Raw genomic sequence first — 26,719 nt, forward strand, 5'->3', positions numbered from 1 at the left:
ACTGGTTAATTTGCTTTGTTTTATTAGAAGCCATTGCTTCTTCCTTTACTTGCTGAAGGTTCTAATGCAAACTCCATTATGAGGGGATGCAAAACACTGTAATGTGGTTTTAATGTAACTGGTGATTGATCTCTACCATTGACCTGTTCTCATTTGAAGGATGAGTAAAAATCACTAGCTCCTGGGGAGGGGGAGTCTGGGTGGAGCATTTTCTAATTATTTGAGATTCTCTTAATTTACAGTATGTCACAAAATTTGTAAACAGGATCTGCTTTTTTTCTGTTTTTAAAGAAACTCACGAATATATTCAATGATAAAAATACAAAAATAAAACATTTTTGGAATAGAACCTGGAAGATGGCCAAAATATATTTCATTACTTTCATAATACTGCACCTTGGCAGTTTGTGCGATTGAAATTTTATTCAATAACCACTCTTCAAAGACGGCTGTGTTTTAGTGTACTTTTAAAGAAGGCTTTTTAGGATCGCCATTATTATTTACATGTTACCAGAACCACATTCATCTTCTGATTGTTGATTTAAAGAGGCACTTGTCTTAGGATCTGTTTTCCTCATCTGTTCTGAAATTTTAGTCCGCCGACGAATCTTGAGTCAGAAGGTAGGGCCATCCGATTTTTCATCCTAGACTGGTGATTCCATCACAAGGTAACTGGACAGACCCCAGACCCGAGCCATCTGGTAGCTCGGCTGAGGCTGAGAGGCTGTGTTTTGGAATCTGGCTGTCAGGAATGGGACAGTGTGGTGGTGGCTCTTTCCAGACCTTTTTAAGGAGACTCTCCATTCCAATCCCTGGTTGCCAGCTTTGAACTTGGTCTCAGATGCCTGCCTTGAATAAGGTTCATTCGGTATCTGATGCTCAGAGGCACTATCCCTGCCATCTAAGTACTCCTTGTTTTCAGTCCCTCTGACTGCTTTTTGTTTCTGCTTAGTTTCTATTTTTACCTGAAAGATTTTAAAAAATCTTTACACTTGGTAGGAATGGGAAAGGTGGAGGGGAAGCCTTGAAATGTCAACTAAATGTAATAAAATGTCACTCACTGAAAAGAAAAATAATCAGCTAGAACAAGAACATTTTGGCCAGAAACTTCACTCAAACTCTTTAGGCTTCAGTGTCCCCATCTTCGAGTTTCAGGGCGGCTTAAATGAGATAGGATTATTTTATGATAATCCCATCTTAAACTTCTTGGCCGAACATAAAGACACAAAATTATGTACTATTTATGCTTATCATCTAGTCTATCAGGGCTGCATCATTAGAGTCAGGGTACCTTGAGCAAGTAGGCTAAAAGGTTGATCTCTAGCATATAATTCGCTTTTTAAATGTCTTACTATGACCTTTTTGATATAAAATATGCAAGTAAAAGTGAAAAATAAGATAGTGGTCTACATATTAAGATTCTCTGCTTTTATCTGAACTTTTACATCATATAGAAAACTTCTTAGATTTAATGCTCAAAACAAGATCCACTTTTATTAATTGATTATCATTTGCATTTGTTTAGAAGCTTTTGATTAAAAAAGAGGGTTTTCCTGTTTCGATTGATATAAGAAGGCGAATATTTTATCAGAAATCTAGAAGGTGACATTATCTAAACGCACATTCTTTCCCAAATAAGAAATCCTCTTACTTGCAGTTTCTAAGTTTACAAGCTTAAGCCCAAATAAGACTAAAACCAAGAAAACCTTCCGAAAGAAGTTCCTAATCAAATCTGTTTTCCAGTAATTTCATTTTTAGGAAATGGCAAGAGTGGATGGGTTGGGCAATCCAGTGTTGGGCCTTTGATAGGCATCTCCGAAGGCTATGCATTCCGGTAAGTCAAAGATATCAATTTAGAATGCAAACCACCATCCTAATTTTATTTTTGAAGATAGCCGAGCCACAGGAACAAAAGCCACTATTCAATAGGCAAAGAATTACATGTTATATGGAGAGAGACAGAAGTAAAATGACATTGTTGTGAGACAGACAGAGAGAGACGGACACAGACGGACGGACTGATTCGGCAGTTTGACCTGGTATGCCATTTGTGTGAGGCATCTAAGGTCATTATTCAGCATGAATACTTCTCCAGCTTGTCCATTTTCTTTCAGATTTCTAAACAGAGTCTCTAAGCAACTTTTCCTGCTTTGTCAAAAAAAAAAAAAAAATGTGGATAGCACTGTCTAGCCAAAGAAGTCAATAACTGGACATATGCCTAAGGTTCAAAAAAAGCAAAAAGTAAATGCTGGCCTTGCTGAATATGTTTAAGCTGGTTCTCTTTTTAGATCTACACTAACAAAGTTAGGTTAATCATTGATGAAATCATCTAGAAAATTGAATCAAACAAAACCTTGTGTTGACTGAGTTATCCAAGTAATCCTGGTTTGGGCTATAATTCTATTTATAATTGCATCGGTTCCTCCTTATCCCTGCCAACAGAGAACAGAGGCCATCGTCTGCTTGCCAGCCCCCATTCCCTGCCTCTCAGTGTCAGTTACTCTGTTGGAATAACATGAATTCACAGTCATGGTTGGGGGGGGGGGTGCTGGCCCCCTAGGTTAGAGCTGTCCCACAACTCCTGTTGGACTGGATTTTTCATGACAGAGAAGTGAGCTTTAAGGAAAACGATACCAGTGTGACAACTTCTTCCCAAATGCAGTGTTCGTCGTTTTCAAAGAAAGATGCAGCCCACGAGGAAGCACAATTATTAACAGTGTTTCTCTCCTTTATTCTATTCTGCATATCATAGGGACCATTGGGATCTTGGCTTCTGAACACCAGGCAGGAAGACACAGTGACCGGGAGATCAGGGTGGAGGAAGCGGGCTGCTCCTCGCAGGACTGAGCTGGGGTCTGGATGAAATGAGCAAAGTGCACCCCACCTACACCAGGACTCTGTCCCTAAGACAGAGCTTGCAGCTGGTTACCTCCTGCTGAAGCCAGGGGAGCCCCAGGCCTTTCCATGCTGTCCTGTAAATGTATGTAAAACTCTGTTACCAATTAGCAACCATCTAGTTTTGAATGGGCCATACTTGTTCAAAACCTTTCTTTCTGAACTGTTAAGAACACTGCGGTGATGACGCAAGAGAGGAAACAGCCTTATGGGCGGGGCCCCAGTGGAGACCAATGGGCTCACATTTTGTCCCTCAGGTTGTCCGCTTGCACAGCCCCCCAGACCCTTGGGATCCCGGCCTTATGTGTGGCCTTTTGAATGAGTAAAGGGTATCACCCTTGACCACAAGATGTGATCGTTTCCTGAACAGATAGGGAGAAATACCGCACTCCGACTAATCCGGGCTCTGGGTTTCCAAGATCTGAAACAGACTCTCATGGTTGACAAAAAAGAAGACAACTGTGAATTTGGGGGTTGACAACTTCAAAGCTCGAGAGATGGTAGTTTAATTTTTTTTTTTTCCTGGCTACGATACAAATCCTCAAGCCAACCCACTTCAGTGTCCCATGCTCTTGCCTGGTTTTCGTCCTTAAACCCAGTTTTTAATAGTCCTGGCATCTCCTCCCTCCTGGCTCCCATCTGGATCCAGCTGTTCAATGCCTATGATTTTCTGTCAAACACAGTGGCCTGCTGCACATGTACCCGACACCCAGCTTCCATTTTGAAGCAGGGGGTTTACCCTCTCATTGCTGGGAGTCCCTTTGCAGACACAGCCCTTAGCTCTGGCATTGGTATCAGGCTGGGATGTGAGGGTTGAACAAGAAGATTGAAAGTTTTTAATGATTACTTATTACTCTGTAAGGCATGGTCTACCGATTTCATGATTGTTAAGTTGAAGATCAGCAGCCAACATCCGAGTGCAAGCTAGCGGGTTCCCATGCTTTCCGTCAAGCTGTGTGACCCAACGACAAAGCTAAACCAACAAACTGGGGCCCCGAAGACACGGGTGTCGATTACGAGCGTGTCTGAATCCATTATGTTGTTCTTGGACCTAATTCCTTATGGATCCAGCTCAGAGATACCGACTCAACATACACATAGCTATTTGCCTGGGTAGACAGAGCACTTCCCTTTATGGCTTTTCATAATTTAAAACTGCCCACAGTTTCATGTCCTTTTACTGTCCCATTCTAGAGCACTCCCATTAATGATGATTCATCAGTGAATAGTCTTGAATCAATATCAAAGTATATTTTTTTAAAGGAGGGTCATAAAAATTGTAACCATATGTCATTGATATTTTGTTGAGAATGAGACACACATTTAGGGTCGTCTGTTGTCAATAGAGTCTATGGAGCAGAACAAACGAGTCACAGCAAAGACCGTGACAAAATATGGTGAGCACGTTGGCAAAACAGCGGAGGAATAATGAGGTAATCATGAAGCAAAAATTTACATTCTGGCGAACAACTTAGCCCAGCAGCATAGGATATTTTAAAGGCTTCTTTCTCCTACATTTTGTTTATTCTGACTGTTCTCCAAACACGCATGCTTTATGACATTATTTGGATGAACAAAAGTGACACTGACTGATGGGATATATTCTGGGGGGCTTCTCTCCTCTGAGTGGAGGTAGCTATTTTAAGATTCTAAAAGACAATTTGTCAACTTAATGGCAATCATGAGATGACGTAATTTTCTAAAAATGTGCTGGGAGCATCTCAACAGGAGATGAATGGGACAGCACTTGCTATCATTTAGGACAATCTCCACCTTCAGAAATCCAATTTCTGTCACACACTAGAGCATTTCGTCCTGGTAAGGAAAATGAAATTGGTTTAGATTCCCAAGAATCTTGGGTTTCAGACACACATACACATGTGCGCACACACGCTCACACACACACACACACACACACGCGCACACACCCCTCTTGCACTTGAATGAAAACAATTCCATAAATGTGATGGAATGCATGGTGTGCCATAGAACTACATTGTTTATATTCATTGGTTTTAAACACATCTGCCAAGATGGAAGAATCAGCATTTTGTTCCCGGAACTACACTTTGGGGACAGCTGGGCAAAAATCAAAGCAGTTTGCAAAAGGGGAAGGGAGTCGGAGAGCTTTGCCTTGTGCTGAGCAACCGAACTGGCAGGGCCCACGAGTGCCCTGTTCCACAGCATATCCCCCCGGGCCATCAGAGAACCTGAAAGCTATACACAGTGGCAGAGTAAATCACCTGTTCCTCAGTCTTTCATTTCTACCGAAGCTAAGCGGATACTCATGTGTCCTCACACCCATCTGTGGCCCTACGTCCGCACATCAGGATGCCCGTTTATGATGATTTCCCCGTTTTTACCAATTCATTTGTTTATGAAGTGGCAGGGATGCGGGAAAAAGATAAACGCAGGGAGGAACTTGTCCATGAAGATAGGACCCTGCACCCACCGGGCCAGCTGGGCGTATCAAGTACCTGCAGCAGGTTCCTGTAACGATCACACCTGTCGGTCCATTCTAGCTTTTATGAATTTGCAGTTTGATTTCCTAATTCGGTTGGGATGGGGAGGGGTGGAGGGGCGGGAGAGGGAGAAGAAAGCAGCACTGGAGTTTGTGGTGGTGGTTTTGTTTGTTTGCTCGATTTCCCTCCCGGCTCTTCTCCAAGGCAGACAAATCCGAGGGCTTGCATACTTCAGTATTCGTAAAGCCCCTCCTCGAAATAAACAGTCATGTCAGTACAACGACGCGGTACAGTTCCTTGGGGACGCGTGAGCCAGTTGGAAGTTTCCCATAAAACAGAAGATGGGCCCCAGACATTTAATAATTCAGGCTGTTCTACCACGTTACAAACGTTTTCACTTGGGTAAGTTATCTACAATAAATAGGCTTTTGTGGAAATTGCTCCTCCATTTAACAGGTGAAGAAAGAACGCAAATCCAGCCGGAATAACATTAAATTGCATTTTCCTAAATGTGCATTTTTCCCACGATGCCCTACAATACATGATGTTCTAACACACACGCAGGGGCACACCCACACAGGCACACAACACACAAATATCCACAGCTTATTTTATACTACAGCAGCTGAGACTGCGAGTTCTGGAGCTCAAGTACTCTTTGCACCATTAAAAAAAAAATTTATTACGTTTCTTTATTTTTGAGAGGCAGAGAGAGAGAGAGAGAGAGAGAGACAGAGCATGAGTGGGGGAGGGGCAGAGAGAGGGAGACACAGAATCGGAAGCAGGCTCCAGGCTCTGAGCCGTCAGCCCAGAGCCCGACGCAGGGCTCGAACCCACGAACCGTGAGATCATGACCTGAGCCCATGTCAGACACTGAACCGCCTGAGCCACCCAGGCACCCCTTATGTGCACCATTTAAACTTTTGTGATCTCGAGCAAGTTACCTGACCACTCTACCCCTGTGTCTCTGGCTGGGTCAAACCGAGCTGCCTCCTCCATTCTACAGGTGTCCTTATCACCTCCTCCGGGAGGGCTTAAAAAATGTTTCCTCCAGAACCCCTATGATTGCATTCCCACACCGAGCTCCAAGTCACAATTCCGTGTGATGGCGACCCTGTGGCAGCGTAAACGAGTCGTTCTTCTAGGTCACACTCACTTGCACCACCACAGTTTCCTCCAAGCGTAGAATTTAGCTGTTCACCTCAACTTCGTGATTCAAAAAGCACCTTCTAAAACCTATACACCGCCAAGAGAATTTGTGCCTGGAAAAATCGGAGATTCTGAAAATTCTATCTGTCTTCCCGGCTGGTTTACTACAACTCAAATGGAACGAACTAAGCGTTTTTATACCGCATAATTGAGTCTGAGTTCCCTGAAACACTCGCACAAGAAGTGCCTGGGGCCCAAATAGCCCCAAGATTTTGTCCCGAGATTTGGGAAAAGTGCAAACACTTGATATTTTCCTCTATGGAGACACCTGCTTGCATTTACTGTGAATCCCATGAGAATGTTGAACAGGACACTCATGTAGTGAGGAACGAAGGCCATAAGCTTGATGACAGGAGGGCACTGTTCCTGATTACCAACATGGTTTTGAGAAAATGCTAACGAAACTTCAAAATGCAACTTAAATAAATTCAACGAATTTCTTTCTACAAAAAAAAAAAAACCCTTCTAATCATCATCCTACCATTAACTATTTTAACATTTATTTACTTTTGAGAGAGAAAGAGACACAGAGTGTGAGCAGGGGAGGAGCAGGGAGAGAGGGAGACAGAGAATCAGAAGCAGGCTCCAGGTTCTAAGCCGTCAGCACAGAGCCTGACGCGGGGCTTGAACCCACAAACCGTGAGATCATGGCCTGAGCTGAAGTCGGACTCTTAACTGACTGAGCCACCCAGGCACCCCTACCATTAATTTTTAAAAGATTATTTATTTGAGAGAGAGAGAGAGAGAGAGAGAGAGAACAGGGAAGTGACAGAGAGAGAGACAGAGAGAGAGAGAGAGAATACCAAGCAAGTTCCATGCTGTGAACTCAGAACCCAGTGTGGAGCTTGAACTCACCAACCTCGAGATCATGACCTGATGAGCCGAAACCAGGTTGGATGCTTAGCCAAGTGAGCCACTCAGGCGCCCCCACCATTAATTTTTGAAACCCTTGCTGATATGACCTCGAATCTCCCAAATATGTGCTAAATTGTCAGTGTGAAAGGAAACAGGAATAGCCAGTAAACATAAAAAGATGCCTGACTTTCAAAAAGGGAAACACAGCTGAACACAGCAATATGATACCCTCTTCCACCCAGAAAACCAACGAAAGTCAGAAAGTCTGACAACACGTGTACTGTTGAGGAAGTGCATATATGAGGGTGCGAAAGGGCACCGTGTTTTTGGAAACAGTCCAGCAGCATCGCTAAAGTTGTAGAAGGGCCCTGCACTCGGGCACCAGGAGATCTGTAAGAGCAAACGAGGAAACAAAACAAAACCGAAAAAAAAAAAAAAACCAAAAAACCCTGAAAGTCCATCCGCAGTAATAGCTGTTTCAGGAAGTACCTCTGGATGCTAAAATCAGTGGCAAAAGTCCGAGGAGAAGCAGGGGAGTCTCAGAGGATCTCCCTACAAGTTACTGGTGGGTTGCAGAAGGAACTGGATGGATGGCTGGATTCTTAGGTTGGAACCCCGATCCCCCATTGCGATGGGATTTGGAGATGGGGCCTCTGGGAAGTAATCAGATAATGAAGGTAGAACCCTCCTGATGGGGTTAATGCCATTATAAGGGACGCTCCCAGCTTTGTGCCATGTGAGGGCACACGGAGAAGATGACTGTCTGCTAAAGGGGAAGAGGTCCTACCCACACACCGATCTGTGTGCACCTTCATTTCGGACTTCCAGCTTCCACAACTATGAGAAATGAGTGTTTGTGATTTAAGCTACCTGGTCTCCGGTACGTAGGTCTGGCAGTCCCGGCTGACTAAGGCAGGAAGCTAGTAACTTCGTAGAATATAAACATGGCAGACGTGTCCCCCTGACGGGCTGCGTTGAAGACACCCCATGGCTTCTGTGACATGCCTGCCCCAAACAGCAAAGCTGGTAGCTGATCAGGAGAATGCATCAGTCTAAAACCAGACTGAGGGCCATTCCACAAAGCAATGGGCCCGTGTTTTTCAAAATCGCACTTTCAAGAAAGACACAGGAAGACCTAAATACTCTTCTAGATCAAAGAAGACCAAAGGGATATGACATCTAAATGCAGTGTGATCTTTGGATCCCGGACCAGGAACAAAAAATAGTGGGTCACTTGGAAAAATCTTAATCAGGTTTACGAATTAGATATTATTATCGTGTCAATGTTAATGTCTTCATTTTGATCATCATGTTATAGGTATGTGAGAGAAGTGTTTTCAGGGGCGCCTGGGTGGCTCAGTTAGTTGAGCGTCTAACCTCGGCACAGGTCATGACCTTGCGGTTCGTGAGTTTGGGCCCCGCGTCGGGCTCTGTGCTGACAGCTTGCTCAGAGCCTGCTTTGGATTCTGTGTCTCCCTTGGTATCTGCCTCTCTCCTGCTTGTGCCCTGTCTGTCTGTCTGTCTGTCTCTCAAAATAAGTAAATAAATAAAAACATTAGAAATATATTTAAAAAAGAGAAGTGTTTTCAAAAAATATACTTGAACTACTTTGAGCTCTTCAAAGGGCATATCACATATGCGGTTTTTCTCAAATGTTTCAGAAAAACAAAAGGTGTGTGTGTGTGTGTGCGCTTGTGTTAGAGACAGGGAGAGAAACAGAGTGAGACAGAAAGACGGGCGAGAAAGAGAGAGAGAGAAAGAGAGAGGGAGGGAGATGGTGATTAATTTTAAGTGTGGTAAAATGGCAACATTCGAGGAATCTGGGGGAAGGGCATATGAGATTCTTTATACTAGTTTACAAACAAAATATATTTAGATTTTTTTTGTAAACCTGAATGTTCTTCAAAATAAGAAAGGAAAAGGTAAAGCGAAGCAGGGGACTGATGGGGACGGTGTCCAGGGGTTGGTTACCTACGGGGGCGGGGGGGGGGGGGGTGCTTGGGGATGAAGAAAAGCAGAGTGACTGGGGTTGGGTGGGTGATCAGGGAAGGGTTCCTCAAGGAGAGGATGAGACAGCAGCTGAGGAAGGACTGCGGAAAGAGCTTTCTGGGCTGGGAAAGAACAAACACAAAAGCCTATGGCTGACGGATGCACGTTGCATGCCAGGTGCTCAAGGGCGGCCACTGGTCTTTTAACCTGGGCAGCAAGGGCATGATGGGGTTTGGAACTATTAGATCAAAGGTTTTCAATGTTAGCAATGGTACAATTCAATGTCTCTCTATTTCTCCCAGCAAACTGGATAATTCATAAAAATTTAATGTACTTTTTAATGTGCCACTAGGAAAACAAATGCTAGAAATGGTAGAAATGTTCGGGTGCTAAAAATTCCAATGAACGATAATAGGGTGTGCGCTTCAAAATACAAAGAAATCACACTGAAAATACAGTTTTTCCTTAGAGTCACATCAGATCATTGAAAGGCAATAATTAAAATGGGTCCTTTAAAAAAAATCTCGGAACCTGTTCCATTTTGTCAAAAGCACTGGACCTGAATGCCGGGCTATTATTTCCAGAGCTAGGTAATATTTAAGCATCTAAGTAAGGAAGAGAAAGGTAATGCCATATTGTTCCTCTTGCCCACAATATCTGCAGGGCATTTTCCCTTCAAAAATGACATGGGGTGGGGAGCATACTTCAAAAAACTATAAAAATACACATATCTCTCTCCATCCATCCAACCAAGAGTCATTTGTTGCATTATAAGAAAACTCTGTAACTGTCTGATGAGGTGAGGCAATGACTAAATAATTACAACAAAAAAAAACATGTGTTCAAGAAGTACTATGGAAATGGAGACGAGGAAGGGATTGTCTATCAGTGGACTCAAAGGGGAAGTAACGGGTAAAGGAAGAAACAAGTTGGATCTGGAAGGCAAGTAGGAGCTGAACAAGAAGAGAAAGAAAGGCAGGTTTCTCTAGGCAGCCGGTAGCGTGCATGGCATATGTGGGAAGTGCCCAGAACCTTGGGTGGCTGTAGGGTGGGGATAGTTGAAGAAAGAATGTCCTAGAAAGTGAGGCTGGAAAGGCAGGTTGGAGCCAGGTGAGATAGGATCCCTTGAGGAAGTAATCACGAGCATTAGAAGCATTCAGGAATAAAAGATTCAGGATCCAAGCTGTGTGCTCACGTGTTAATAGAGGCAAAGTGTGGAAGGTGGATTATAGACGGTGTGAGGAGACCAGAGACCAGTTAGAAGGCTGGGATAAAACCCTCAAGGACGTGGCAAAGACAACTTGGGAAAGAAATCATGAGCAACTTATCTAGATCACGGAGGTCAGGGAGATGTCGAATTATTTAGGACATGGAATGGTCAGCACCGGGGGCATGATCAGATGTGGGGAGGCAGAGAGCGGGCGGGAATCAGCATGGTTATAGTGTGAGATGAACTGGGTCAACCAAGATACGACACTCAGGAAAAAAGAGAAACAGATTTATGAGGCAAGGAAATGTGTTAGCCATGGATCCTGTTGAGTTTGAGGTAACTAAGGGGCTCCAGGATGCAGCCATCAAGGGGCGGAGCTCAGAAGCTGAGCACAAGGTGGAGACGGAACCACAGGTATCTGTACACAGGTGAGAGCAAACCTGTGTGTGCGGATGAATCCTGTAGGGAGGTTTTTCAGGAAAGGCAGGGAGAAGATCTAAGGCTAGATCCCTGGTAAACCCCAACATTAAGTGGTTCATTTTCCTTTAAGGTATTCTGTGAGCTGATAATATATTAAGGAATACGTGATCCGTTCTCTGTGACCAAAAATGTACTGAGTCTCTCCTTACTAGTGAATCAAAGATGCCATTTTGAATAAAATTGCACGTGTTAAATCGTTCATTTAACCGTGGGGTTAAATGATAAAAGATAAAAGATAGTTTCAGCCTATCTTTCTGAGTAGTGGTCATTGAGCCAATGTACACAAATTGTAGGCAGCTTGTCTGGCTCTGACACACAGAGTATTTGGTCCCATCCACCAGGCTGTCCTGTACACGATACTAGAGAGAATACAGAAAAGGAAGTTCAGGGTCTGCTAGGCTTGAGATCACCCACAGGTCAAGCTACTCTCAGAGAAAAAGATAACGAGGCTTGGTCAGAGATAAAGCAGGCTTCAGACAGAGTTCAGATTCCCCTGAATACCCAGAGCAGGCCCCACTCCAGTCAGATCTGGTGATAGTCTACTGTCTACTAAATTACAGGGATGCCCACTCCTAGGCACGCGGGCACAGAAGCAAATGAGCAAGACTCTCCCTGGGCGGACGGCAGCGATGACAATGAACATGAATGTAGCTTAAGGAACTCACAGGCATGACATCATTGAAACCTCATGAGAATTGTGTGTCTCCTTATTTTACAAAGAGAAAAAGCTAAGGTTTTTTAACTTCGTCAAGGCCACACAAATAGAAAGGGTCAGGTTTTGGAACGGAGCTCTGGTCTCCTACAAAAGACTGCTTCCTCCACTTCATAGTAGGATCAGAAAACAGTGTTTGGGGAGGATTTGCTCCTTTTAATAATCCTTGCAAGTGTTTGTGGTAGGCTCCTTGGAGATATTCACATCGTAATACCTGGAACCTGGGAATACGTTAACTCTCATGGAAAAGGGGACTTGGCAAATGGGACTAAGGTTAAGGACACTGAGATGGGGAGACTATCTTGGATTATCCAAGTAGTTCAATCTAGTCACATGAGTTCTTAACAGCGGAAAAGAAAGGCAGAGGGATGAGAGATGCATGAAGAGCTTGACCCGTCATCACTGGCCTTGGCGATGGAAGAACAGAGCCATGAGCAGGAAATGTGGTAACCTCTAGAAGTTGAAAATGACCCTCAGTTTACCTCCAGCAAGAAAACCAGAACCTTGGCCCTCCAGTTGCAAGAAACTGAATTCTGCCGACAACCCAAATGAACAGGCAATAGATTTTCCCCTCAAGCCTGCAAAAAGGGACAAAGCCCTGCAGACGCCTTCATTTTAGCTCAGTAAGATCCCTGCTGGACTTTGCACCTACACTAGGGCAAGATAGTACATCTGTGTGAAATCTGTCGTAATCTCGTTATGGCAGCGATGGAAATCTAGTGACAGTGTTTGTATCCCTACAAAGTCCCGGATACCCAGAGTGGGTCAAGTTCTGATCACTTCAGAGGACCCTGGAATCACATGCCATCACTCAGATTACGAGAGGCATCATGCCCGCTTACAGGAAATGACACAAGCCAAGAACACAACTCTACCCTTCCCTGCACTCACAAGCCAGAGGCAACATTTAACCACCAAGCAACGTACTGCCAGTCCTCTCTCCTTATTCAATACATGTATTTCAGGCAGTGTTGGTATACATGAATGCCAGAACACAGAATCCTCAGGACAAAATTTAGCTTGAATCACCTAACACACATCAAACATTGAAACGTTCAACATTAGCTTCAACGTATGCCAAAGAGTGTTTCTTTGTGAACAAATTGTCTCAAATGAACACACCGAAAGCTGTTACGAGCTGTTACCACGAGTTGTTTCTTCATTACGTTCTAGACTTTGAGTTATTAATTTAATAAGAGCCCCGAGAGTTTAAAAAGTACAGACGTAAAAACAGACTATTAAGTGAAAAGCGGAATTAAAACAAAAACCACACAGAGCAGTTGCTACGGTATCCTAAAACGGTGTCAGGAAAGCCCCCTGACCTAAAGGAAAAAAAAAGAAATAGAGAGTTTTTGAGAACTAAAACAGCATGAACATTCACTAATAAAATCGTATAGCTTTGGTGAATAAATCGAGGGTTTTCTTGGAAATATAAACCACTCTCCATCATGGGACTGGGAACGGACTGCCGTCAAAACTCTGTCGCCCACTGTTCCTGAATTTTAATCAATCATTTTCTGCACCCAGCTCAGAGTTCCATTCTGCCCCGGACTCGTGATTGCTCCCGGCATCTGTGGGAACAACAATAACATCCCTGGCCCAACAGTGGGGCCTGTGTGTGCCAGCAGGGCGCCCACGAGAGAAGGAGCTGGTGTTGGAACAATGATTAACACCTGCTCAGCTGAATCTTATTTATTCAAGAGTCTACATTCGTGCCGACCAACACTTATTTATTTGTTTGTTTGTTTGTTTGTTTTCGTCTTTGGATAGCCTTTCGTGGGAATCTTCAACTCTGTTCAGTTCACTTCAATTCAATTGGTGACTACTGAGCAGGTACTCTATGCTGATACTTGATTGCCTAAGTATTTCTCCTTGGACATACCTAGGACTTTCTTTGCTGCAAACCAGGCACTCAGATTGTCTTGAATGTGCCTCTCCTGTACTTCCGCCATCTCTAAGGGGGATGTGCCTTCTTACATTTAGCAAGCGTTGTGCCAGACATTTTGCTGCCCTGGAAATATGGAAATGATAACCACAGTGTCGGTCCTTGAAAGGGTATTGGAAATGTGTGGGTAAAACCATCCTCCGTCCTCCCGGTCCAGAAGAGGCAACGGGGACAGGGGTCATGTGAACTGTGGTTAACTGTACCAGAGATCAGACCGGCCACCAGCGAAGTGATGAAATGTTATTCCCGATACCACTAGTCTCCCATTTCTATGCCTTTTGTCCCAAGGGATCAGGGGACCTTCAAAAGGGATACCTGCGGGGGGATAAGTCCATGGCGATCTTATATATTCAAGGCTGGTCTCTAACTGCTGAATGAAATACCCTGGACCTTGTGAGGGATCAGGCTGCTGGGTGGACGATCTGGGAAAGACTCTGCTGTCTTCCTAACAACTGTGAAATCCTACTAGGGGGAGGACAGGTCATACTACCTTTGTCAGGTGTGAGAAGGAGGTGAAGAGGCAGAGAGGCAAAACAGAGAGACAGAGAGAGAACGAGAAAAAAGAGAGCTCCTTGTTGCCATTCTGATGGGAGTGAGAAGCTGTGGGGCTTGCAGGAGAGTTCAAACTCACCTACATTCCGGTCACGTGGGACCTGGACTGCAAGCCAAAGAACTGTAATTACAAAGGCTGGGCACACAACTGGAATCCTCCCTCTCTCTCTCTCTCTCTTTTAATTTTAATGTTTATTTATTTTTTAGAGAGAGAGAGAGAGAGAGAGCATGAGCAGGGGAAGGAGCAGAGAGAGAGGAAGACACAGAATCAGGAGGCAGATTCCAGGTTCTGAGCTGTCAGCACAGAGCTCCACGTGGGGCTCGAACTCACAAACCCGTGAGATTATGACCTGAGCCGGAGTCGGACGCCTTAACCCAGCCATCCAGGTGCCCCATGAAATCCTCTCTTTCTTAACGTAGATGGGCCTTTCTATTCTCAGCAGGAGGGCAAAGAGGGAAATGAGATTGCAACCTCGCTTCGGAGCACCCACTAGGTCAGAAAAATCTGTCTCGCACATCTTTGTCCCTGCTAACTGTCCTTTTGCCAATTCTAAGCCCCTAAACCTGTCCTCAGAATGTATAAACAGCCATTCATTCCCTCCATTACATCCTCAGCTAGCCATTCGGTGCTGCCATTTTCACCACTGAAATACACATTTGGTTGTAATTCATTTGAACCGATTCTTCCAGTTGCTAAAACCAGACATCTTAATCAATAATGGTGTTACTGAAATGGAAAAAAAAAAAATGTACATATTTTAATCCCGTATGAAAACCTCTTTTAAAAAGTAAGAACTCCCTAGATGTTTAGGGCTGAAACATCTTTAATAGTCTTACCATCCAACCTACTTGTTTTAAAGACAAGAAAACTGAAAGCCAAGGAAGCTTAAAGACTTGGTCAAGGTTACTCAGCCTGGAAACCACTGCTTCCTGGCGGTAAAAAGATACATTTTTCAACGTGATTGGACACCAGCCACATCATGGCTCTTGACTTCAAAAAAACTGAAGTTAATGAATGAACCTTCCCTGTGAGCACTCAGAAAAGTCCTGAAAGAATCTTATCTGTCCAGATCAGTATGCTGATAAACTTTATGACTACTATTTTCACATACAGGGCAACCTTATAGCTAGGTACATAGATACAGTAAAGCATAGATACATATACCCTGGAATACTTTTCATTTGGAAATGAAATCCTCTTTTGAATCAATGTCTGATGTGTAAACAAATAATGTACAAAAAACCCCCACAAACAGTAAATGACTTTAAATATCAGTTATCCATATCTAAATTTTCTTCTTCATAAAAGTCACTGGGTTCTCACATCACTTTTCATTTTCGTGAACGTTACTCAGCTCTAATCCATTTCCATTTTCTCTGTTCTAAAGACCAGTGACAAAGGGACTTTGAAGAGCTAATCAAATAAACAACGGATGTTCAAAAATAATTTAATTATCACATTTCATTGAGTAGCGAATTTTGTTCCTTTTTTTTTTTGTTTGCTTCTTTGCCACTTCAAGCATTCACGCCGGGATTCTTTATATAGAATGCAGGATTTGAAAGGCCAAAGTCATTGGCCATTTTGACGGCCTTAATTAGTCCCTTGAATTGTAATTACTGAAATCATTACATAAAGAAAAGCTCATTGTGCCATCATAAATGGTGTCATCTTTTTTAAAAAGACAGCCCCCCCCCCCCAGACCCTATTGTTAAACTCTGCCATTTTGGTGCCAAGCTTCCCAAATTCCTTACGTCAGGAGAGAGGCGGTCTCCTGAAACTGCATTAGAAAAACTGACTATTTTCACATTTAGCAGCACAATTAAAGGAACTTTGGCTGATTTGGGTCCATTAATTCTTCTAGTCCCAAAGGCATTTCCACCTCACAGTCCGGTTGCCAAATAGTAACATTTTCAAAGACAAGGGTTTTTCTCTGTTGCCACAAACTCAGCCACATTCATTAAATTTTGTTATTTCTACATCATTGAATGTAGGTCAACATGTCGAGTCCAGCAAAAACAAGCATTTCTTTCCAGTTGACTGACACTGCTGTGAAAGATAAGAGGCAAACAAATCTCACTTCAGTGGGAAAAAAAAAAACAAAAAAAAACAAACAAAAAAAACACAACTCCTCTCGTTTGTAAACATGAACATCAAAATCAAGACTACAGCAGACGATGTAACAGATATACTGTTGCGACCCAATTACCCCATGTTGATCTGCCAGAAATGTATTTCTATAGAAGAAGAAGAAGCCAATGGTGTCCCTTGCAGAGTTGAAGGAGCCTTTGTTTGCAAAGCTTAACCCACTCTGTGCCCGTCCCGCCCCAGGGGAATGTCTGAGCAGGGACAGTGTCCGAAGCTGGAGTCATTCCTGGTATCCCGCGTTGCTGAGATGTCATAAATGAAGAATGGTGAAGCAGAGCTGCACATCTCTTAAGAAACTCTTTTTCCAAACCCCTTCCTATGGCTGGGGCCCTGGGGTTTCCTTTTCTGTCCTTGCTCTCTTGCACGGATGCTAATTGCATGTTTAATGAGGCCAGCCTGCCTGCCTGGTAGAGCGGGTCTGCAGGTCCGAGCAGCGGTGGAGACCACAGGCTCCGGAGTTGGGCTACCTTCACGTGCCTCCAGGATTCATCATGTACTAGATACTAGACGTCACCTTCTTCATCTCGACGATAGGAATGAAAATCCTTTGCTATGCGGTCGTCAGGAGGATTAAAAGAGATTATATGAGTCAAGTACCTGGCACATAGGATGTGCTCAATCAATACCTTTCTATAAATTGCATTTCCACAGCTTCGAAGAAGGTGACCCAGGAACATCATTAGCAGATACGGACAAACCAGCCATTCGTAAGGCATCATTCCATTACCATCTCTTAACCGATGTGCAACCAGCCCACCCTCCTGATGTTCCTGTTAGCACCTCATCTGCTGTGCTTACTTCCATATAGTAAATAGAGTATAAAAGTTGTGAAACAGGTAAGTTTCCTTCTCTCACTGGCAAATGTACATGAAAGCAAGAAGTTTGGAAAAGAGAAACAAGAAATTAAATACGTAAAAAAGATCGTCCTAGGCGGTCGCCAGAGCTATAAGGGAAATTACGGATAGTAACAGGGCACAGAGGTTTGTGGCAGTGGGTGCTGGGGAACACATTTCAACTTGGCGACCCAGGGTGACCTTCCTGAGAAGGAGACATTTGAGAACCCGATGGATGAGAAGGAGGAGTCTTGAGAACTGTAAGGCAGAGGGATAGCAAGTGCAAGAACCTCATCATCTAATCCCCTAATTTCCAAGATGAGGAATCGAAACTTCAAAAAGAAGCATGACTTAGCAAAGAGCCAGGGAGGGAATTCTGGTCTCTGATATTTCCCTACACTCCCAAATTGGCCACATGGTTCAAAGTGCTCATGGTCAGTGGAGGCGAGGAAAGAACATCCCAAAATGGGGTGAAGGACAGCCAGTCACAGGGACCTTGGACCATATGCCTGCATGTAGTACATAGAATTTAATCCTTAGGGCGTTTCTATGTGAAGGAGAGAAATCATGTTTTTTCTGAGACTCAATGACTATAAGAAAAAAAAACAACTTGCATGATTTTATGATTCTAGCAATCAGATTTTCCGGTACAACCAATTATTTTCAAACCACTAAGGGTTTCAACGATAGCAACGAAGAATCATTATTCCGAGTCCTTCATGAGTTGCAGTGATCCTGCTTAAAAATTCTCATTAAGCCGGATAACACCGGCCTCACCCTGGAACACATCTTTATGACTATAACCAGGGTGAAGACTTCTGCAGATTCATACTGTAACCATTTCATAAACGTTATGGAATTTTTTTACTTAACCCAGACGCGTAAGTTCACACCACAATTAAGGTGCCGCATGAAGGAGAAAATATAACAGAAACCATCAAGGGACTTTCCAAAGTCACTTAGCAATGAACCGATCCCCATTTCCATACATTTCTAGGTGACTGGAACTTTATTTTTTGCCTCAAGCAACTCTTTCAAGGAGTTGCAGAATAAACTATATTGTTTTGGACCCTCATGCAATTGCCTTTACCTGACAATATACAGCAAAAATACGGCTGAAGTTGGACCTTATTTTTGTGTCTCTCAGATGTTAATGTGCTTACAAATCACCAGAGGATCTTATTAAAATGCATGTTCTCTCCCAGTAGATTCGGCGTCCCCCGGGGACTCTGGGACTCTGCATTTCTAGCAAGCCTCCATGCGATTCTAATGCTCCCGGTCCATGGGCCACATTCTAAGAGCTGAAAGTCTATACTGCCCAGTACGAAAAGTCACAGAAAAAAATGTCTTGTCTCTTAAGTCTCGGTATAAGTTAAAGCTGAGCACACATAGAGCAAGTTATTTTCTTGTATATTGTAGACCTCTTAATCTCAGGGCTGATCAAGTATTCCTCTTTGACTTGGCCGTTAGGAAGCAGTCTTAGCAAGACCATAGCACTTAACGGTTATGGGTTATATTCACTGATCCTAGTCCATTGACCTACTCTTGACTACATCTAACTTTCCTAATATTGCTTTTTTGTTGTTGCTGATATTGCCATTTGCCCCTTTACTTACTATGTTTTTTAATGTTGTCTTACATGCATTTTTCTTGTAAGACACTTGGAATCGCTCCTTTGAATAAGAAAGTGTGAGAAAAATGAATCCCAACACAACTGAGTTGAACAAAAATACGTGCTCAGGGACACACTGATGCACTGGAAAATTTCTGGCACTTGCTGGAGTGGGGTGAAGTGATTGAGATGGAGAAGCAGCCTGTCCTAGAAAGACGCAGGCCTGAGAAGAAATAACCCCACCCTCTTTCACAATATGCTTATGACTTTGCCAGATAAATGGCCTGGGGACGGCTGACCAAGTTTATATATGAAGGACTGAACAATTAATTTAGCTCTGGTTGCCTTAAGGGGGTCTGTCGTGGTTAGGGGTACCGGGAACACCTTTTGCTGTGGCTTTGGACCTCAGAGGAAAGCCGAAGTGAACACTGATGGGTATTCTGCATTATCACTGGGAAGGACAGGATTCCCAGGTAGAGCTAACAATCAGGAGGCAACATCAAGCGAATTCAACTCCTCATGTCTTCCAACTTAGAGATGCTGCTGAAGCCACAACATCCCTGGAACATAATGCTCTGCTACTTACTATTCAGGATGCAAGAGACGTTCCTTAACTTAGAGCGAGGTATTCAACCCTGTGAGTCTCAATGGCTTCCTCTGTAATTTGTAACAACAATAGCAACGTCCTCATAGGATGGCTCTGAGAATTAAGCCCTGAACCCTGTGCCAGGCACCATGTGGGTTCTCTACCAATGGTTTATCCCAACACATGTATTACTCCTCTTTTTCTGTGCTACGCCTCGGAGAAAATGGTTGTGAGGAACAAGACGGCCAAGAACCACACTCGTTCTTTCTAGAAGTTGTCTGGGTCCCCTGTTACCACTTATTTTCAAAGTTATTTTTGCAATGCCCTTGGGAAGTAAGGCGGCAACAACAACAACAACACATTAGTTGATACAATCAATTACATTTGACCTTGCGGTTATAAAATAAGTTCACGTTGACTTCTTCCCCAGGCCACGAACCTTCTTTATCAAAGAACAGTAAGCAACATAAACCCGTAGGGCTGTGGTTTCTGCTGAAGAGTAAACACCCTGGATATGAAGAGTGCTGTCAAAACCAACCCATACCAAGCCCAAGGAGACCGCGCTCTGGGTGCCAAACAAACAGGTCTTCGCTCTGCCTATTGCTTCGACCCCGGCTGCTGACAGGAAGACAAGTGCTCTGCTCTCCTTCAGTATCACTTTCTGCATCTGTCACTCACTACTCCTCCCAGCATATGACTTTTTGGAAATTCTAGTATCTCCCACTCAAGTTTCTGAAGCCCCCTACTACTCTCAACTATTAAATAAAATACCACAACGTTCCGAGGGGAGGAAAATTCTCCCTTCTAGAAATTCCTCCTGCTCCTGTAAACATGTTTACAGACTCATTACTTCTCAACCACAGATCGTTGGTCTGTCAAAGGTGCTGCTGCTTCTTCAAAGCTCCCTAACAGAACAAAATCAGTATCACTGGAGGACATAGGAAGTTAGAAAATATCAAACCAAAGTGAGGATATGGAATTCCGGTGATTCCTGAGGTCCGTACTGACCTTTCTCTACCACTTACCCTTTATGCTTTCTGGGGAAGCAGCGAGGGAGAAAACACTCTGGTTAAGTATAATCACTTCTGGCAGGATGTGTCTTCTTTAAGAGAAGCTGATAAACAGAAATACCATACAATCCAGTAATTCCACTACTGGTTATTTTCCGAAAGAAAATGAAAACACAGAGTCAAAGAGACACAAGCATTCCTATGTATACTGAAGCATTATTCACGATAACCAAGATATGGAGGCAACTCAAGCAACCATCAATAGATGAACAGATAAAGAAGATGTGATACACACACACACACACACACACACACACACACAATTAAATATTACACTCACAAAACGAAGGAAATCTTGCCATTTATGACTGCATGAATAGACCTAGCAAGTATTATACTAAGTGAAATTAAGTCAGAAAAAGACAAATACTTTACGACTTCTTATATGTGGAATCTAAAGAACAAAACAAATGAACAAACACAAACAGACAAGCAGACTCTTAAACACAAGGAGGGATGGTGGATGGGGGTATGGATGAAATAGATGAAAGGGATTAAGAAGTACACATTTCCAGTTATAAAATAAGCCACAGACATGAAAATGACAGTATAGGGAACATAGTCAGTGATACTGGAACAACATATGGTGACAGATGGTGATTGTACTTGTCACGGTGAGCACTAAGTAATGTACAGAATTGTTGAATCACTATGTTGTGCACCTACAGATAATATAACATTGTATGTCAATTATACTTTAGTAATAAAGAAGTAAAGATAAATAAAAGAAGTTAATAAAGTTAGTTACAATACAAAAATGGCTTGAAGAGAAATTTTTGTGTAACAACAGAGTAAATGTCATAAATGAGTTAAAGACTGAATGTTAATAAAGTGGTTCCAATCTGGGGAATAACATAAGAGGCTTTAGGCAAAAACTGGCCAAACGATTATTTGTTCCTCAGAGTCTTCTATTTCTCTGACTCACCCGGTCACGTTCTGCAAATAAAGCTCCATTTGTCTCCAAGTGACAGACCTGATGTGGTATTAGCAGAAAAGTCATCTCTACATTTTTTAAAAGTATTTTTCTTTTGAAAAAAATTTTTTTTTCAACGTTTATTTATTTTTGGGACAGAGAGAGACAGAGCATGAACGGGGAAGGGGCAGAGAGAGAGGGAGACACAGAATCGGAAACAGGCTCCAGGCTCTGAGCCATCAGCCCAGAGCCCGACGCGGGGCTCGAACTCACGGACCGCGAGATCGTGACCTGGCTGAAGTCGGACGCTTAACCGACTGCGCCACCCAGGCGCCCCTAAAAGTATTTTTCTTTTGAAATGCTATCAAATATATATGCAGAAAAACGTACAGATCCTAGGTTCATAGCTTAATGAATTGTAGAAAGCTGTCTAAATGAACTAAGTCATGCAAAAACACAAATACACTTCACAGATTTTAAAAGAGGGGTGCCTGGGTGGCTCAGTCGGTTAAGCGTCTGACCGGCTCAGGTCATGATCTCGTGGTTCACGAGTTCAAGCCCCTCATCCGGCTCTGGGCTGACAGTTCGAAGCCTGGAGCCTGCTTTGGATTCTGTGTCTCCTTCTCTCCCTCCCCCTCCCCCACTCGTGTTCTGTCTTTCTCACTCAAAAATAAATGAACATTAAAAAAATAAAAAAAAAAGAATAGCTTCCTATAAAGAATTTCTAATTAGTGGCATTACAGCTTTGGTTAAGTACAGTATGTGTATTTAAGTAATAAAAGTAATAAAACACTCAATAAGACACTCTCCCACTGACATGGGAGAAATGTTTCTAATCATTTTTGAATTTTTTTTTTTTTAACGTTTATTTATTTTTTTGGGACAGAGAGAGACAGAGCATGAACGGGGGAGGGGCAGAGAGAGAGGGAGACACAGAATCAGAAACAGGCTCCAGGCTCTGAGCCATCAGCCCAGAGCCCGACGCGGGGCTCAAACTCACGGACTGCGAGATCGTGACCTGGCTGAAGTCGGACGCTTAACCGACTGCGCCACCCAGGCGCCCCTCTAATCATTTTTGAACTGACAGTCTGCTCTAAAGAAGCTTGCTTTGTGGGACTACCATGCATGGAGTGTCTGGAAAGTTCCTTAAACTCTACCTGATCCTCAGATTGGCCTTGGCATGAGTTGTGATTCATTTGTTTTCCATGAAAAACACTTAGGATGACTGAGGAGCAACTATTTCTCTTTTAAAAACATATGGCTTTTGTTCGTAACGGTTATGTGTTATTATGATCGCTTTCTTCCATTTAAACAACTTCACTGAGTTGTTTTTGCCGTATCAAACGGTATATATTTGAGGAGTACGACTTGAGGCTTTGAGACAGGTTTACATTGTGAAAATCACCACAGATGAAGATAAATAACTTAACCATCACTTTACATAGTTACCACTGTGTGTCTGTGTTAGCAACTTTCAAGTATACAATCCATTGTTGTCAAACATCATCACCATGCCGTACATCGGATCTCCAGAACTCATTCATCTTGTATAACTGAAATGTGGAACCCTTTGACCACCATCTCTTCATTTGCCGCCCACCCCTGACTGCCGGCACCCCATAACGACCATAGTTGTCTTTGCTTCTACGAGTTTTGCCATTGTCCATTCCATATGTAAGTAAATTCATGCCATAGTTGTCTTCCTGTGTCTGACTTGTTCACTGAGCATAATGTCCTCTCGATCCAACCACAGTTTCTCAAAGGACAGGATTTCTTTCTTTTTTTAAGTGTGGGATAGAAATTATAATGTAATATATAAAATTACATATATAATATATATATACTATATATGTATATACACACATTTTCTTTATCCATTCATCCTTCAACAGACATTCAGGCATGTTTCTGTATCCTGGCTATTGTGAAAGTGTTTCAGTGAGCATGGGAGTGTAGGTATCTTCTCATCGTTGTTTTTAAGAGGGATGCAGAATAAGGTTGGCCCTGGCTAGGAGTCTGCCTGCACATGAGCCTGCCACAGTGCCTTGGGTTAAAACCGAAATCAAGTTTGCTCTGGCACATGGCCGTACTTTCCCCAGCAACTGCCTTAAAACTTGGGCCCCAGTCAGCTGTTCTCACTCAGCATTTCTTTGCTCTGTGTTCTCCATAAGCCGCACACATTTTGAAGCCTTCTTGTCGTGTGTGTGTGTGTGTGTGTGTGTGTGTGTGTGTGTATCCCACTCTCAGTCCACAACTCACAACTACCTTGTTAATCTCACAAACTTGCCTATTCTCATTGGACGAAGCAGTGCTCCAACCTTACAACAATCTCTCTGTAACATTCTGCAGGATTTTGGTCCCCCAAACAGGGACTTTGGAAAGGACACTGTATGAATCTAGCAGTGAGACAGTTTTTCTCAACAGGACTTTCTAGTGTCTCTCAAATGTTCTTCAATATATGACAGCTTCCTCGAATACACACAATGCTACTTGACTGTACTGAAGAGGGCTACCCATAATCTTCCTCCTCTATCCTATTAATATTCTCCCTTGACAACCAGGATTTGAGGACTCGAAGCAACAAACATAAAGGATCTTAAGGGATTGGATCACATAAGCCAGGATTAGTCTCCACACAGTCCAATTAGAAGGTTTTAGGTTCAAAAGGGATGCTGTGCCCACTGAATTTGGGTGCCAAATCAGAGAACTCATCACCTTCCTGTTTCCCTTTAAGAGTTATCTGATAGAAGGAAATGCAAAGCACGTGTCTTCTTGCTGCCAAAATCGCTGCCCGAACTGCCTGATTCGATGTGTAACATCCCGTGAAAAGTCTTGGCACGAGCTAATTCAGGAGTGTTGGCCAAGGTGCTGAAGTGAGGGGAGGGGAGCAGGGACACCTTTGCCAATGCATCACCCGCTCCCCTGACCCTTTTTAAGACACTGAGCTTATTCATTCTGACAAGATACCCTAGGATTTCAAATCTGACATAAATTTGGAGACGGTAATGTGCGTAGATAGAAAGGTCTCTAGGATACATATTCTTTATAGACATTGCAGTGCTACAAACCTCAGGGGAACCCACCTAAAAACGGAACAAACATCAAAAACAACATCTAGGGTTGTCTACTCAAAATGCACCCTACAAATTATTTCTCTGCACTTCTCTACCAGATCATTCTGGAGATTCAGTGAAATCAAGTGATTCAGAATCAACTGAAAAGTAATCGTAAAGTAAATGGCAGAGAATGACAAATCCACACACCTGAATGATCATTCCATAGTAAAAATTATTTTCTATGCCTGCTTCAAGATTTTCTGACTGTATCCTTTACTCGAATTGAACCTTCCCCCCTCCCACCTCAAACGTCATTTTTGGGGGGGGGGCAGTTTATCCTTTCCGCGGAAAAATGTGTATGCTGCTATCAGAACATCGGGGGTCCCTGGCCCAGCGATGGCCAACAGTCACAATCACCTCTGGGTGACTGCGCGCTACAGCCAATGGTAAGTGAAAGAAAAGGCACCCCGGCCACCAACCCTGGCCACACTCCAGTCACCCCCACCAGTTTGGGCATCTGATGCCCCTTCCCTTTGCCAGGCAATTAGCTTCCGTTCAACTTTCCGACCTCTGGCTTTGGAGAAAAGTCCTGGCTGTGGGAACTGGCTCTGGGCAGCTCTTGGCTCCCTCTTCATGGGTGACTGGCAAGAGTAACACTTTCTTTGACACTCTTAAAGGAAGCCATTTAATTCCTAATGATATTTCCTGGCAATAAGGAAAATGAAACCCACAGCGTGGGATTCCGGTCCAGCAAGAGGCAGGCCAACAGTGCGGCTGGTGAGCCCACGTCTTACCGTAACGTGGTTCCCACTCGCTCCCCATTCCCACCAGCGTTGATTTTTCTCTCCTGACACTTCCACCCCGGAGTGTGACACCTACTGGAGCTTATGAGCATCGGGAGAGATAGGGATACGATTTGGGTATCGACGGAAAGGCTGGCTGTTGCCCCAGGGATTTCCCGCGGAAATCACCCAAAACTTAGAAGGCATTTCAACAAGGAAGTAACCAGTAAAGCGATCTTGGCGGGAGAACCCCGTGAACATCTTAGAAAAACACCAGAAACCACTCGATGCTTAATGACCCACGTCTCCTCCAGCCGGTACCCACCGCCCCCCTCCCGCCTCCCACTCGGGCCCTTTCTGGAGGAGCACAGTGGTTTGTGGCTTTTTAACCGCGTGGAGGGAGGACGGGGCGCAGGCCATTTATTTCCGCGACAGCGTTAACGCGGAGCTCCCGGCTTCAGCTGGAGCGAGGACCTCGGGGCACATCCTTTCCTCACGGCGCACCAGTCGCGGTGGCGAGGGAGGGAGACGCATAGACCTGTGGCCCGAAGGGTTCGCTCCCGTAGACTCCCCCACCGCCAGGGTCCCCGGCACCCCCACGACCTGGCGCCGGGGTGACTGGGGAGGCATTCCCGCCGGCTCCCCAGCCCCCCCAAACCCACACGCATCCTCTCCCACGCTGCGCTCGAGGGTCCCCGGTCCCCCCAGCGCGCCCTTGGCCGGGAAGCGTCGGTGGCGCTGCCTCGCGGAGGGGGCGCAGGAGGGGTCGGGGCTGGGGGCGCGCCGGGGGCTCGGGGAGGCCAGGCCCGGGGCCCCGGGGCGCGCGGGAAGGCGCGGAGGACGCGCCACACTCACCCGCTGCTGCTGCCGGCTGCTGACGGCCACCGCGGCGGCGGACGCGGCGCTGTGCCGGAGCTCGGCCGCCTGCCCGGGTCTCAGCAGGCTCCGGGTGAACCTGCGGGTCCGCTCGCCGGCCATCGCCTGCCGCGCCGCTCGCGCGGGGGCCCGGAGCGCGCGTCCCGCCGGCCTTCCCCGCGCCAACCTCGTCTACCCACCCGCCGTTCAGGAAGCGGAACTCGGAGCCTCTCCCCCCCTCTTCCTCGCTCTACTCGCAAGAGGCGGGTTTCTCGCGCGCGCACCCCCACTCCCCCACCCCCTTCCCTCCGCCGAAGCTTCGCGACGACTTTGCAAACTCTGCGCTCCCCCGGGCGCGCGCAGCCAACTCGGCGAGCGGCCCCGGCGCGGCGGCGGCGGCGGCGGCGGCGTGTCGGCTGCGGGGGCCGCGGGGCGCGCGTGGGGCGGCTCCAGCTGGCCGGCCGGGACCGTCCCCGTCGCCCGAGGGATCGGCAGGCGGGGGGCGGCCACCGCGGGGCCCCGGGCGGGGCCCGCCCACGCCCACGCCTCTCGCCCCC

General features: G+C 44.8%; 1 protein-coding gene across 3 annotated transcripts in view; it reads right to left on the reverse strand.

Annotated features, from left to right (window-relative positions):
* DOCK10 (dedicator of cytokinesis 10) overlaps positions 1 to 26,381 on the reverse strand; it is a 271,165-nt gene extending 244,784 nt beyond the window's left edge. For all 3 annotated transcript variants that reach the window (XM_086719771.1, XM_086719772.1, XM_086719770.1), the window contains exon 1: positions 26,163 to 26,381. In XM_086719771.1, the coding sequence (XP_086575897.1) occupies positions 26,163 to 26,285 (123 nt within the window). In that variant the 5' untranslated portion in view covers positions 26,286 to 26,381. The remainder of the gene's footprint in view (positions 1 to 26,162) is intronic.
* Between the last annotated feature and the right edge of the window lie 338 nt (positions 26,382 to 26,719).

The sequence above is a fragment of the Puma concolor genome, chromosome C1, assembly GCF_028749965.1.
Source record: "Puma concolor isolate L17-30 chromosome C1, mPumCon1.1.hap2, whole genome shotgun sequence".
Taxonomy (NCBI): Eukaryota; Metazoa; Chordata; class Mammalia; order Carnivora; family Felidae; genus Puma; species Puma concolor.